Genomic DNA, 13,441 nt, shown 5'->3' on the forward strand with positions numbered 1-13,441 from the left:
GGCCACCTGTACCAGGCCACCTGTGCCAGGCAATAAGGGCTTGACACAGCTGGCAAAACGTGCCATCCACATACTTCACTCCCCCCAGGCCCTCTTTCTGACACAAAACATGAAGAGGACAGAAAGATGGGCTGGGACTAGCTCACCTTTTACTGTGGACACAAAATGTTTCTTACTTAATGTTCTAAAATACAGAAATAGGTTTTAAAATTGACTTGTGGCCCCTTTCCTCTTCCCCTTGGTCAGGGCTGAGAAGATTCACCAGGCATACAGGGAAGCCGCACAAATGAGCAAACGTACTGAGAAGGGAATTAAAAACGTGAAAAGGAGAAAGGCTAGAGGAACCCCAAAGGTGCGGATTGGAACTGACTGGAATGTGAGCTCATGATCAGATACATACAGAAGTGGAAACAGATACGATGTGTATGTACATACACGTGCATATGCATGTGTACACATGTACTTCCTAGCTGCATCTGCTGAGAGGGAGGAGAAGCAATGATACCCCAGTTGGGAAAACGAGCACCTCTAGCATCCAGATCTTGGTTTCTAAATACCATTCTCCACTACAAGGAACCAGGGCCCTTTGGAGGATCAGTTCATTCTGAGGCTGGGTCAGGGAAAGTACATGATGAGCCTGTAATATTTTGTACCAGAAAGTAAAGAAGCACGTAAAGAACGATGAGGCATATAAAAAAGGATATAGGAATCAGCTTGAAGGGGCTCTTACTGGCCAAATTCGAGAAAATTTGAGCATCAGAATAAATAATGATAGTAGCAGACTAAACCCCACTGAACTAAACAGGAAACCACAGATCCATAACTGATACAAAGAAATGAATCAATCAGTAAGTGGGGAAGAAGGGAAAGCTGTATCTTACAGCAGACGGCCAACTAATAAATAGAGAAGGAATGGTGGGATTGGAAATTCACTGTCTGGCAAACGTCCAAGTAATGACTGATTCCGGTAAGAATCATTAATAGAGGCTAAAACTACTCGGTGAAGATATGAGGGGATAAGAAACTGTTATATAGTCTCAAAGTATCTCCTCCCTATAAAATGTTTTTCTTTCATTGGTAAGAACAAAATATGTATTACTTAACTTTATACTGGAAATCCTGGCACACACCATCTTAAATTAACCAAGCGATAAGAGTTAGCCTCACCAGTAACGGAACAAATCAACACGGAGTGCTGCCTGCATTACTGCTTGCAGTAATTCTGCCAAAAACGCAGAAGCTGAATGTAAATCTTCAGAAAACATCAGACAAATCTGAACTGAGGCACATTCAATAAAGAGCCTGTACTCTTAAAAATTGTCAAGGGCATGAAAGACAAAGAAAATCCAAGGGACTGCAGGTCGAGGGAGACTAAGGAGACAAGAGCTAAGTGCAGCCCTTAATCCCAGATGAAACCCTGGGCCTGCAGAGGACATCCCTGAGTCGCTTGGCATGACCTGGGTGGGGACTGAGGGTTAGATGGCAACCCTGTGTCGGTGCTACTGTCCTGATCTTCATGGTAGACACAGTACGTATTAACTATGTGTGATGGGGCACCAGCTTACTTTCGGTGGTTCAGAAAAGAAAACAACATGCATAACGCGTATGTAGGAGAGAATAATAAGGCAGATGTGTTAACACTGAAGAATCTGGGTGAAGGGTAGATGGGAATTCTTTATACTATTCTTACAACTTTTCTCTAAGTTTGACATTTTTTTAAAGGTTCAAGAAAAAACTTTTCAGGAGGGAGAAAGTTCTCGATAAAAAGAAGTGCATCCTGAATTTCCAATAAAAGAATTAATTTGTAACACAGAATAAAACACCCAAACAGCAGGCTGGGAAAATCACTGGCTGGGCCGGTGTCTCTCGTAGGCTCCGAAAGGCTGACTGTCCAGAGGTCGCCCTCTCTCACCTCTGCCATGTTGATGAGCCCCACGGCCAGAGTCTTATAGCCCAGGATGGTCCGGTTCTTATAACGCTTTCTCCTCTGCAGCATGATCTGCAGCTTGTTGGCATCTCGCTTCAGGAAATGAGGGTACTGCCGAGCACAAAACAGAGCCGAGCACAGTTAATCAGCAACTGGGTCCTCGGTGGGTCTTGGTGCTGCGAGAGGACGTGCCACCTTCCTGTGCTTCACTGGCTCCCAGCTGCACAAGGGGGTGATAGGGGCGAGGGGAGCGCCTGGTTTCCACTCTGCAGCGGGGTGGTCCACACATGCTCAGAAAACAGCCTCCTCCCTTGCCAGATAATCAGCTGTCCGTGCACTGCAACCTGGGGTACTGGCGTTAGGCGGAGAGACAGACATACTGGGACAGATAAGGAGGAGAAGGGAAGGGATGGAGGTTGCAGTATGCAGGCAAAACAAGACTGAAGCATCTGCCTCTGCTGGGGGGCATGGCGTGGATTACTAAGGAGAGACGGGGCCGAGTGTGGTGGGATGGTGGGGTTAACAGCTCTGTCTGAGGAAAAGGGGAAGAAGAATGAGAGGCAAAGCATTACATACAGGATGGATAAACAAGGTCCCACCTTGTTTATAGCACAGGGGACTATATTCAACAGCCTGTGATAAACCATGATGGAAAAGAATATGAAAAAGAATGTATACACACACACACATATATATATGTATAACTGAATCACTTTGCTGTACAGGAGAAATTAACATATTTTATTTTATTTTTTAGTGCTTTTCATTCATTTATTTACTTCACATCTTTATTGGAGTATAAATGCTTTACAATGTTGTGTTGGTTTCTGCTGTACAACAAAGTGAATCAGCTATACGTATACATATATCCCCATATCCCCTCCCTCTTGAGCCTCCCTCCCACCCTCCCTATCCCACCCCTCTAGGTCATCACAAAGCACTGAGCTGATCTCCTTGTGCTGTGCAGCAGCTTAACACAACATTTTAAATCAACTATACTGCAATTAAAAAAAAAAAAAAAAGAACGATTTGTGGTGTACTTTTCAGCAGCCCATCTGGGTCTCGGCGCCCTTGCTGTGGCCGTCTGGGTGATTGCTCTGGTCCTCCAGGCCGGCCACAGAAGCTCTAGGTGACTTTAAATCATTGGGCTATGGCTGTTTTCGGATAAAACAGTCTCCAGATTAGAGGACTGTTCGGGATTGGGCTGGACATGGCATATTAATGACCTAAGACTGAGCAGGCTCTCACCTGGAGGGAGAAGGTTAACTGGAGCTCTGTTTCCACCAATCCACTGGCTGGAAGGATGATCTCGTTGGAGCGAAGAATCCTTTTTGAACCCTGAAACCAAGAAAAAATAGGTCAAAGCTGTATCACCAAAAATCAGACCAAAAGAAATACTGTTTGCAAACAACATCTAAACTCTACAAAGATTCTTACCAGTTCAAGTATTCCACCCGTCTTTTTGTTGTACTTGATCACAATCAAGCCACTACCATAGATGTGGTTTTACGTGTATTATGCTGTCCGTTTGCAAAGGGTTTTCACATGAAAATGGTTTGTTATTGCATCTGAGTTCTCCTCTCCCGCCGCTCCTGAGGGAGGCAGTGGTGTCGCACCCCAAGGCGTGGCAGTTCTCCCCATGGCACCTCAGCCGCCCTCCTCCCGTCTAACTGACACTTCGGCCACACTGTCCTGTCTCTGGGCATTTCCACATGCTGTTTTCTCATCTTGGATATTCCTTCATGCTTCTGTACACAGCTAACCAACTCACCTTCCCAGTCTCAGCTTTGATATAATTTTTTTCCAGGAACTCTTCCTTTTAGTGCGGCTCCCCCCGCCCCCGCTTCCCCTGCCGTGCCCCCCAGCACCCCCGCTCCACCACACCTAACGCTGGGTTAAACACCATAGTGTTTTTAGCTCTTAAAAATAAAGTTGGGCTAAACTGTTCCTCAATGTAAAAAGAGATCAGCAGGAGAGCCTGAGGAATGCCAGTATATTTATAAAAATTACTTTAGGGCTTCCCCAGTGGCGCAGTGGTTGAGAGTCCGCCTGCCGATGCAGGGCACACGGGTTCGTGCCCCAGTCCGGGAGGATCCCACATGCCGTGGAGCGGCTGGGCCCGTGAGCCATGGCCGCTGGGCCTGCGCGTCCGGAGCCTGTGCTCCGCAACGGGAGGGGCCACAACAGTGAGAGGCCCGCGTACCGCAAAAAAAAAAAAAAAAAAAAATTACTTAAAAAACAATTGAGTTTAATTTAACACAGTGAAGTGCCCCGATCTCCAGTATACAGATCGATGAGTTAGTAAATGTATATACCCGTGTAACCCACATCTCTATCAAGATGTAGAGCATTGTTACTACTCTGGAAAAATCCCTTGTGATGCCTCCCAGTCAATCCTGCGCTCCTGTCTCAGAGGAAAGCACTGTTCTGAGTTCTTTCACCATAGGTCAGTTTTTCCTGCTCTAAACTTCCATATAAATGGAATCATACAGTGTGTACTATTCTAGTCGGGCTTCTTTTGCCCAACATTTATAATGTGTCTGAGGTTCATACAGGCTGTTGAGTGTATCGAAAGCTTGTTCCTTTTTACTGCTGAGCAGAATTCTGTCCCATGAACGTAAACATGTGATTTCCGTTCTCCTGTCGCTGAACACTTCACATTTGGGGTGTTTCTAGTTTGGGACCATTATGGTTAAAGCTGCCATTCTTGTACAAGTCATCCACACAAGTGGATGTGTCTTCTTTTTCTTGGGCCGACACCTAGGAGAGAAATGGCTGGGTCTTAGGGTAGACACATATGTAGCTTCGTGAGAAACCGCCAGACTGATTTCCAAAGTGTTAGTACCACGTTCCACCTGCAGCTGCATCCGGCGTGGTCTGTCCTGGACCCATGGATTCTACTGGCCACGTGGATTCTACTGGCCACGTGCAGAGAGGTCCATCACTGTGGTTGCAATTTGCATCTCCCTGAGGACTCAGCCCACGCAGCACCTTCTCAGCTGTTTATTGGTCCGCTGTAAATCTCCATTTATGACGTGACTGATCAAACTTCTTTGTTTCGTTTATCTTGTTATTCGGGCGTAAGTTTTTTATTTATATAAGAAATTGTCAGGTATATGCACCATAAATATTTTCTTGCCTATTCATTTTCTTAATAGTATCTTTTGATGAAGTATTTAATTTTGATCTGGTCAACTTTATTATTATTTTTTTCCTTTATGGTTAATGCATTCTGGGTCCTAGCTAAGAAACCTTTGCCTACTCCAAGTAATGAAGTTATTCTGCTGTATTAGAGTAGATATTCCACTCTGTTTTCCTTTAGGAATGAAAAAAATTTAGTTTTAACCTTTAGGTTTCTTATCCATTTCTAATTTTTGCTTTTATAAAATACAGATTTTGTATAATGCAGGAAGGAAAATCTCCTAAATGTAGTATTTCACAATGCTTTTAAAATTAGAATAGCATTATATTATGCCAATTAAAAATAATAAAGGACGCTCTGCCTCATGCGTTAGATAATGCTTTCTGTAACCTCTATGACAAACAAGAGTCTTGGCAAAGTTTTCACCTGAATTTATATAGGTAGGCTCTTAGGATTTAAGAAGTCTCTGGACAATGAATCTCAGAAATGCTGAGAATCCAAAATGTGGTTGATATATAGCAGTGGTTTTCAACCAGGGGTAGGAGACATTTGGCAAAATTTAGAGACATTTTTGATTGTTACAGCTGGGGTATGTGCGTGCGTGCGTGCGTGCGTGATATTTCTAGAGCGTAGAGGCCAGGGCTGCTGCCGACCGGTCTACGAGGTACAGCACAGCCCCACAACACTGCTGAGAAACACTGCACAGCTGAAACCTGCTCCGTCCTGAAGACACTGCTTCCTGGGCTGACTGCTGGGCTTGGGGGTGGGGCAGGGTCCTCCTTGTTCCTTGTCAGCAGCTCCAGAACATCCTCCCTTCCACCTCCCCAAACTCCTGCTTTGAGTGGATGCCCCTACTCTAGCCTCTCTTCCTGGCTGTGGCTCTTGTCTGTACCTGCCAGCATCCCTGCTCATTTCTTGACTTTAGCTCCTCACGCACTGTTCTTTTCCCAGCACTACTCCCGCCGTAACTCTTCATGATTTCTTTTTTTTTTTAACGATAATATAACTTACTGATGAAAGCATCCTTGTCTAAATGTCTTTATTTTTTGGCTGCATTGGGTCTTTGTTGCTGCGCACGGGCTTTCTCTAGTTGTGGTGAGCGGGGCTACTCTTCGTTGCGGTGCGCGGGCTTCTCATTGCGGTGGCTTCTCTTGTTGCAAAGCACAGGCTCTAGGCACGTGGGCTTCAGTAGTTGTGGTACGTGGGCTCAGCAGTTGTGGCTCGCGGGCTCTAGAGTGCAGGCTCAGTAGTTGTGGCGCACGGGCTTAGTTGCTCCATGGCATGGGGGCTCTTCCCGGACCAGGGCTCGAACCCGTGTCCCCTGCATTGGCAGGTGGATTCTTAACCACTGTGCCACCAGGGAAGTCCCTCTTCGTGATTTCGACATGTGCGCTTTCCAATGTCCTGGCCCCTAAACCCCGTGGTTTCCCTCTCCCAGTGGTCTCGTCCTCACCCTTGTCTGAGCCCCTCCACCCACATGGTCACACTCTGGGCCTTATGGTTACCGATAATGACGGCCAAAGCCTCATCTCAGTGTCATGCACCCCACTCTCTGATCTCCACTTCCCAACTTTCCAGCTCACTCTCGCTTGTTTGTCAACAACAATAATCCCTTGAACCCCCCAGGCCTACGATCCACTGATCCCCCCACCATGTTTCACTCCTCCTCATGCCCGCTGTCCCCTCTTTCCTCCTCACTCAGCTTAAATGCCCCCGTCAGTCTGGACGAGCGGTCCCTGCACACACCCTAGCGCCTCTGCCCGCTGCTGTTCTCTGCGCTCACTTGGTACATTACAACCCTGTACAAATCCAGCTGCCCCAGCTGAACATGCCTGGAGAGAATCATACAATCAGCTAACTGTTCTGACTTTGTTTTTTTTTTTTGCGGTACGCGGGCCTCTCACTGTTGTGGCTTCTCCCGTTGCGGAGCACAGGCTCCGGACGCGCAGGCTCAGGGGCCATGGCTCACGGGCCCAGCCGCTCCGCAGCATGTGGGATCTTCCTGGACTGGGGCACGAACCCGTGTCGCCTGCATCGGCAGGCGGACTCTCAACCACTGCGCCACCAGGGAAGCCCTAACTGTTCTGACTTTGACTTCATGACCCCAAACGTGACGTGGGCCTGCAGAGCTGCCTGGCGATCACTGCATTTTCCCCAGTCCGGGCACTTGCCCCTTCACTCCACGAGATGACCTCCCATTCTTCTTCACACCCCAACGCCTCCTCACCCCTTCCCTCATTCTAAGCGAATAACCTTGATTCCTACCTTGCCGAGAAAATGGAAGCAATAGGAAAAGAACGCCCACCACACTTAGCTCCTTGCCCAGTCCGTATGCCCACAGGTTCCTCCCCTCCGGTTACACGGACGGGCTCCCGGCCCCCACCCGATGTCAGCCGCTCCATCCCTCCATCCCTGCTCACGGACTCAGGGAGGCTCTTCTAACCATTCTCCCCTCTCCTATACAATCAACTTCCGTCTCTTTTCTGGATCATTTCCATTAGCAAACAGGCTAATGTTTTTTCTCTCATTAAAAAAAATATCCGCTCTTGTCTCCCTACGTGCCCTGCAGGCTGCCACCCCACATCTTACCTCCCCTTTATAGCAAACTCCTCAAGAGCTGTCTACATTTTTTTTTTTTTTTTGTGGTACGTGGGCCTCTCACTGTTGTGGCCTCTCCCGTTGCGGAGCACCAGCTCCGGACGCGCAGGCTCAGCGGCCATGGCTCACGGGCCCAGCCGCTCTGTGGCATGTGGGATCTTCCCGGACCGGGGCAAGAACCCGCGTCCCCTGCATCGGCAGGAGACTCTCAACCACTGCGCCACCAGGGAAGCCCGAGCTGTCTACTTTGCTCTTGAAGACTTCTCTCATTGTCTCGTAACTCCGCCACGACTGCCATTGGCAGGGTCTCCGATAACCTCCATGAGGAGGACTCCTCTTCATTCGCCTCCAGCAACTCTCCCTTCATGTGGCCTCCTGGACACTCACTCTCCTGGATTTCCTCTCACCCTCAGCTGCTCTTTCCTGGTCTCCGTGTCAGGTCCTTCCTCTCCTCCCTGACATCCTAGTCTTGGGGAGCCTGTGGCCTCAATCCTTAGACCTGTTCTCTTCTCTGTAACGGCTTCCTCCACTCCTGGGCAGCTCATCCACCTTATGGTGTCAGATACGCTGATGATTCCCCAAACCGTTTCCCTCCCCCAGACCTGTCTCCTGAACTCTGAACTCACATATTCAGCTGTCTATTCACCGCCTCCCCTCGCATGTGTAACAGCCACCTCAAACACCATGTGATAGGCTGAATTTTGGATCCTTCCCTCCAAACCTGCCTTCCCCAGTCTTCCCCATCTCACTTAATGGCGTTTCCGCCCTTCTAGTCCCTGAGGCCGAAGCTCTGGTGCCGCCCTCATCTCCTGCCAGAATCACTGTCAGAGCCCTTTGGCTGGTCTTCTTGATTCCTCTTTCCCACCTACAGTCTGTCTTCCATACCCAGAACGACCCCATCACCTCCCTGTTCAAAACCCTCCACTTCACACAGAACGAAAGCCAGAGACCTTGCCATAACTGCGCACACCCTTCCCCCTACCTCTCTGACCTCATCTCCTCCTCTCACTCCCCTCCAGCCTCACTGCCGCCCCACCCCGTCTCCGCCCTGCCAGATGTAAGCCTGCCAGCACGGTCCTGCCTCAGGGCCTTGCCTTGGCTTCTCCCTCAGCCTGCAGAGTTCTTCCTCCCGATATTTGCACAGCTTCCTCCCTCACCTCCTTCAAAGTCTTTGCATGAAAGTCATCTTCTCAGTGAAGCCACCCCTGACCACCACATACGATTTGTAACTTCCTCCACCCCAGGGCATGGCATGCTCCATCCTCTTCACCGTATTTTATTTATTTGACATCCCCCGCCCCCCCCGCCCCCTCCCCCCCCCACCCCGGGACATATCACCTTCCAACAGCAGCGGCCCTCACTATTTGAACTTTCACTATCCAAATATATGCTATAAATACCTGTAAACATTTCTATCCCAAACGCATTATCTGAATTGCAAACTTGTGAACATGAACTTGCGCATGCGGGGAACAGGATGTAGCTGCGGTGCAGCCACAGGACCATGGCCAGCTCACGCGCTTCCGAAGCATGGCACAGTACTGTTCTCATCTTTGCCAACCTTCTCCAAAGATTTAGCCCTTCACGGGTCCCAGTATTTGCTTCTTCCAGGTGCCAGGCACTACCAACTTGAGTCCAATTTCAAAACTGTTTTTAAAATAATTAATTAATTAATGTTTATTGTCTCTTTCCTTCCACTACAATGATTAATCTTAAACTTTTCAGTCTCAGGATCTTTTTACACTCTTAAAAATTACTGAGGACCCCAAATAGCTTTTGTTTATGTACATGTATCTTTCAATGTTTACCACACTAGGAATTAAAACTGAGATATTGGGCTTCCCTGGTGGCGCAGTGGTTGAGAGTCTGCCTGCCGATGCAGGGGACACGGGTTCGTGCCCCGGTCCAGCAGGATACCACATGCTGCGGGGCGGCTGGGCCCGTGAGCCATGGCTGCTGAGCCTGCGCGTCCGGAGCCTGTGCTCCGCAACGGGGGGGGGGCCACAACAGTGAGAGGCCCGCATAACGCAAAAAAACCAAAAAACTGAGATATTAAAAATATGTATTAATTCATTTAAAAATAACTGTAATGAACCTATTATGTGTTTACATAAAAATATTTTTAGGAAAAATATCTTCTCTAAAGCAAAAACAATTTATTAAGAAGAGGGCATCGTTTTTTTATGTATATAACAGCTTTATTAGAATATAATTCAAATACTACACAATCTGCCCATTTAAAATGTGCAATTCAATGGCTTTTAGTATATTCAGAGTTGTGCAACCAGAAACACAATCAATTTTACAACATTTTCACCACCCAAAAAAGGAACCCCATACTCATTAGCTGTCTGTCACTCTGCCAACCTTCCCCTCCCTCTACCCCTAGGCAGCCACTAATTTAACTTTCTGACTCTATGGATTTGTCTATACTGGACATTTCATAAAACGGAATCATATAACATGTGGTCTTTTGTGACTGGCTTCTTTCATTTAGTATGTTTTCAAGGTTCATCAATATTGTAGCATGAATGTACTTTATTCTTTCTTTAAAAATAATTAATTAATTAGGTTGCATTGGGTCTTAGTTGCAGCATGTGAGCTCCTTAGTTGTGGCAGGCAGGCTTCTTAGTTGCGGCTCACGGCCTCCTTAGCTGTGGCATGAGAACTCTTAGTTGCTGCATGTGGGACCTAGTTCCCGGACCAGGGATCGAACCCAGGTCCCCTGCACTGGGAGTGAGGAGTCTTAACCACTGCGCCCTCAGGGAAGTCCCTGTACTTTATTCTTTTTTATTGCCAAGTAATACTCCATTGTATGGATATATCACATTTTATTTATTCATTCATCAATTAATGGACTTGGGTTGCTTCCACTTTTCAGCCATTATGCTGCCATGAACATTTGTGTGCAAAGTTTTGTGTGGACATGTTTTCATCTCACTTGGGTAATATTTATAGGAGTGGAACTGCTAGGTCATATGGTAACTCTGTGTTTAACCTTTTGAGGAACTGCCAGACTGTTTTCCACAGTGTCTGCACCACTGTACACACCTAACAGCTGTGTATGAGGCAGATGGTATACTTTTACACTTCTGTGAATCTCTTTGACATCTGGCTTAATAAAAGACAACCAGGTTCTCATACCTGTTTCTGTAACCAATCTGTTACAAAATATTGTTTTGGTTGAGTATATTAAAAAAAATCCAGACTCAGAGAGATACGAAGTTAGAAAAAGGAAGAACATTTTAACAGCCTTTTCAAATAATGGTGGACTATTTTTCTTTGATAGTATACCAAAACTCTACAAGTGGTAGTCTCTTAAAGGTCAGTCGCAAAGTAGAGCCTGAAACCGTATCAATAAGGTTTTATAGTCTGTTATATATTAACATCCAGTCAATTAACAGAAAAAGGATATCACTGGAAAAACTGGGAAATTTGAATAAAGTCTGTAATTTAGTTAATAGTGTTGTACCAATGATAATTTCTTAGTTTTGATAAATACCATGGTTAAGAAAGATGTTAACACTGGGAGAAGCTGCGTGAGGGGTATATGGGAACTCTATGTACTACTCCTGCACCTCTTCTGTAAATTTAAAATTATTTTTAAACAAAAAGTAAAAAATAAAATCCAATCCATTGACCTGTTTTGTTCTTTGAATGGATCTTTACGCAGCACAATTTTGTGACCTCATGCATTGGTCATTTGGAAAATACTGGTTCACTGAGTTACGCGAATCTTTCAAATGTTACTCATTACACAATATAAAAAAATCACGACAGTTACTATCACTACAGACCTTTTTAGGAAAGTCTTCAAGAACTGGGAAGCTGGGACTTCCTGCTGGCGCAGTGGTTAAGAATCCGCCTGCCAGTGCAGGGGACATGGGTTCGAGCCCTGGTCCCGGGAGATCCCACATGCCTCCAAGTAACTAAGCCCGTGCGCCACAACTACTGAGCCTGTGCTCTAGAGCCCATGAGCCACAACTATTGAGCCTGCGCTCTAGAGCCCATGAGCCACAACTACTGAGCCTGCGCTCTAGAGCCCGTGAGCCACAGCTCCTGAGCCCACGTGCCACAACTACTGAAGCCCATGTGCCTAAAGCCTGTGCTCTGCAACAAGAGAAGCCACCGCAATGAGAAGCCTGTGCACCGTAACGAAGAGTAGCCCCTGCTCGCTGCAACTAGAGAAAGCCCGCACAGCCACGAAGACCCAATGCCGCCATAAATAAACAAACAAATAAATAAATAAATAAATAAATAAATAAATAAATAAAAAGAACTGGGAAGCTGTTAAGCTTACAATGACAAAGACAAGTTTTCCAAAATTCTGGTTTTCACTTGAAAGCTCAAATGTCATTTATTATTGGCCCAAAATATTCTCAGTTGTTTCCCTCAAAGTGGGAAACTGTTCATTTTCTGAACAGGCTTACTCTGTTCATTTTCAAGAAAGTATCTTCCAAATACCTGAGTCTGAATAACCAGTTTGTCTGTAAGCCCCTCTTTCAAGTACAAATGGTGTTCCATGATAAAGCAGCTACTTCAATGCACAGCTCAGTTGTATGAGGACTTGTCCTCGAGACAACGGTAGCCTCCTCTGTGAAGCAGGAGCGCTGTATGCGCATTTCCGTTTCATCACACAGACTATTAAAAAGACGTGTATTCCAAGGTTGAGACAAAATAAATTAACAGTTTTTACTGCTTCTCCAAGGATATTCTTAAGCAAAACTGGCTTTTCCTCTCTTCCTTCTAGTTTGCGATGGTAGGCAATACAATGACTACTGACATCCTGATTTGCACTAAGGGCCAGCCAGCCATTTTACCAGTCATTACTCTTGTAACTTCAATGCAAATGTCAACGTGGTGGAAAGGGCAAGTAAAGCCACAGTATTATCATGAAAACAGTTTGGATCTTACGTATCCCCTGAGACGGTCTTAGGGAGCCCAGGCTCTGCAGACCTCATTTTGAGAACTGCTGCTCTATCAGCACGTAAAGGGCCTTAAAGGCAGGGGTTTGGGTGTGTTTTGTTCACTGCTGAATCCCCTGTGCCTAGAACAATACTTGGCCTATAACAGGTGCTCAATAAATATTTATTAGATAAATGTGTAAATGAATAAATAAGTGACTGGATAAAGGAATGTGATAACATCTGTAATTACTTTCAGCTGCTTGGAAGTCAAGCAATAAAAAATTTAGGATATTTGTAGCTTTGGGGTATAATTTAAAATTTTACGGAATGCTAAATATTTAATCAGGAAATAAAAGGCATTATTTCTTTTGGCAAAGGCATTTAACTGCGGGGATGCAAAAGCAGCAAGGAACTTTCAAAACTGTACCAACAGTGTTTGCATTGGAAGGCAACTGCTTTTAGCTATGCAAATAACTCCTGAAAACTGGAACACTGCCCGTGACCTAGAAACAGGTGCGAAATCGGGAAAGGAGGAAAAGAACCGCAAGTTTCCACTCGCCCATCATGGTCCCACACTTGTTTTTTCGACCCACAGTGTCTGGAAACGTTTCACAGAATCGAGAGGAATTATGCACGAAGATGAACAGGGAGTCTGAATATAAGGGACACACAGGAAATCATAAGGAGTAATTAAAGTGTTTCAAGTTTTGAGGACTAAATTAACATAATGTATTTATCTCAGAAAGAGAACTGAGGACCTCGGCGTATGGTTCACATACTGCGAAAATGCTACAGACGTGGGTTTTAGTGAAGCCAAGAAACCGCTGCACAACAAACAGGTGAGCCAGTAATCAAATGTTCTGGTTA

The 13,441-nt window shown here is 46.0% G+C and overlaps 1 protein-coding gene across 7 annotated transcripts in view; it reads right to left on the bottom strand.

Annotated features, from left to right (window-relative positions):
- The window catches only part of PACS1 (phosphofurin acidic cluster sorting protein 1), a 141,478-nt gene that overhangs the window by 24,153 nt on the left and 103,884 nt on the right, over positions 1-13,441 (bottom strand). For 6 of the 7 annotated variants that reach the window (XR_009542308.1, XM_060158566.1, XM_060158567.1 and 3 more), the window contains exons 3-4: positions 3,176-3,265; positions 1,913-2,038 (exon numbers count right to left, since the gene is read on the bottom strand). Coding sequence is in view for 6 of the 7 variants with exons in the window: in XM_060158566.1 (XP_060014549.1) it covers positions 1,913-2,038; positions 3,176-3,265 (216 nt within the window). In the remaining variant the exon portion in view is untranslated. Of the gene's footprint in view, positions 1-1,912; positions 2,039-3,175; positions 3,266-3,364; positions 3,548-13,441 lie in introns of those variants that run through there. The other variant, XM_060158572.1, reaches the window with a different exon arrangement.

This window comes from Lagenorhynchus albirostris, chromosome 9, assembly GCF_949774975.1.
Source record: "Lagenorhynchus albirostris chromosome 9, mLagAlb1.1, whole genome shotgun sequence".
NCBI classification, from domain to species: Eukaryota; Metazoa; Chordata; class Mammalia; order Artiodactyla; family Delphinidae; genus Lagenorhynchus; species Lagenorhynchus albirostris.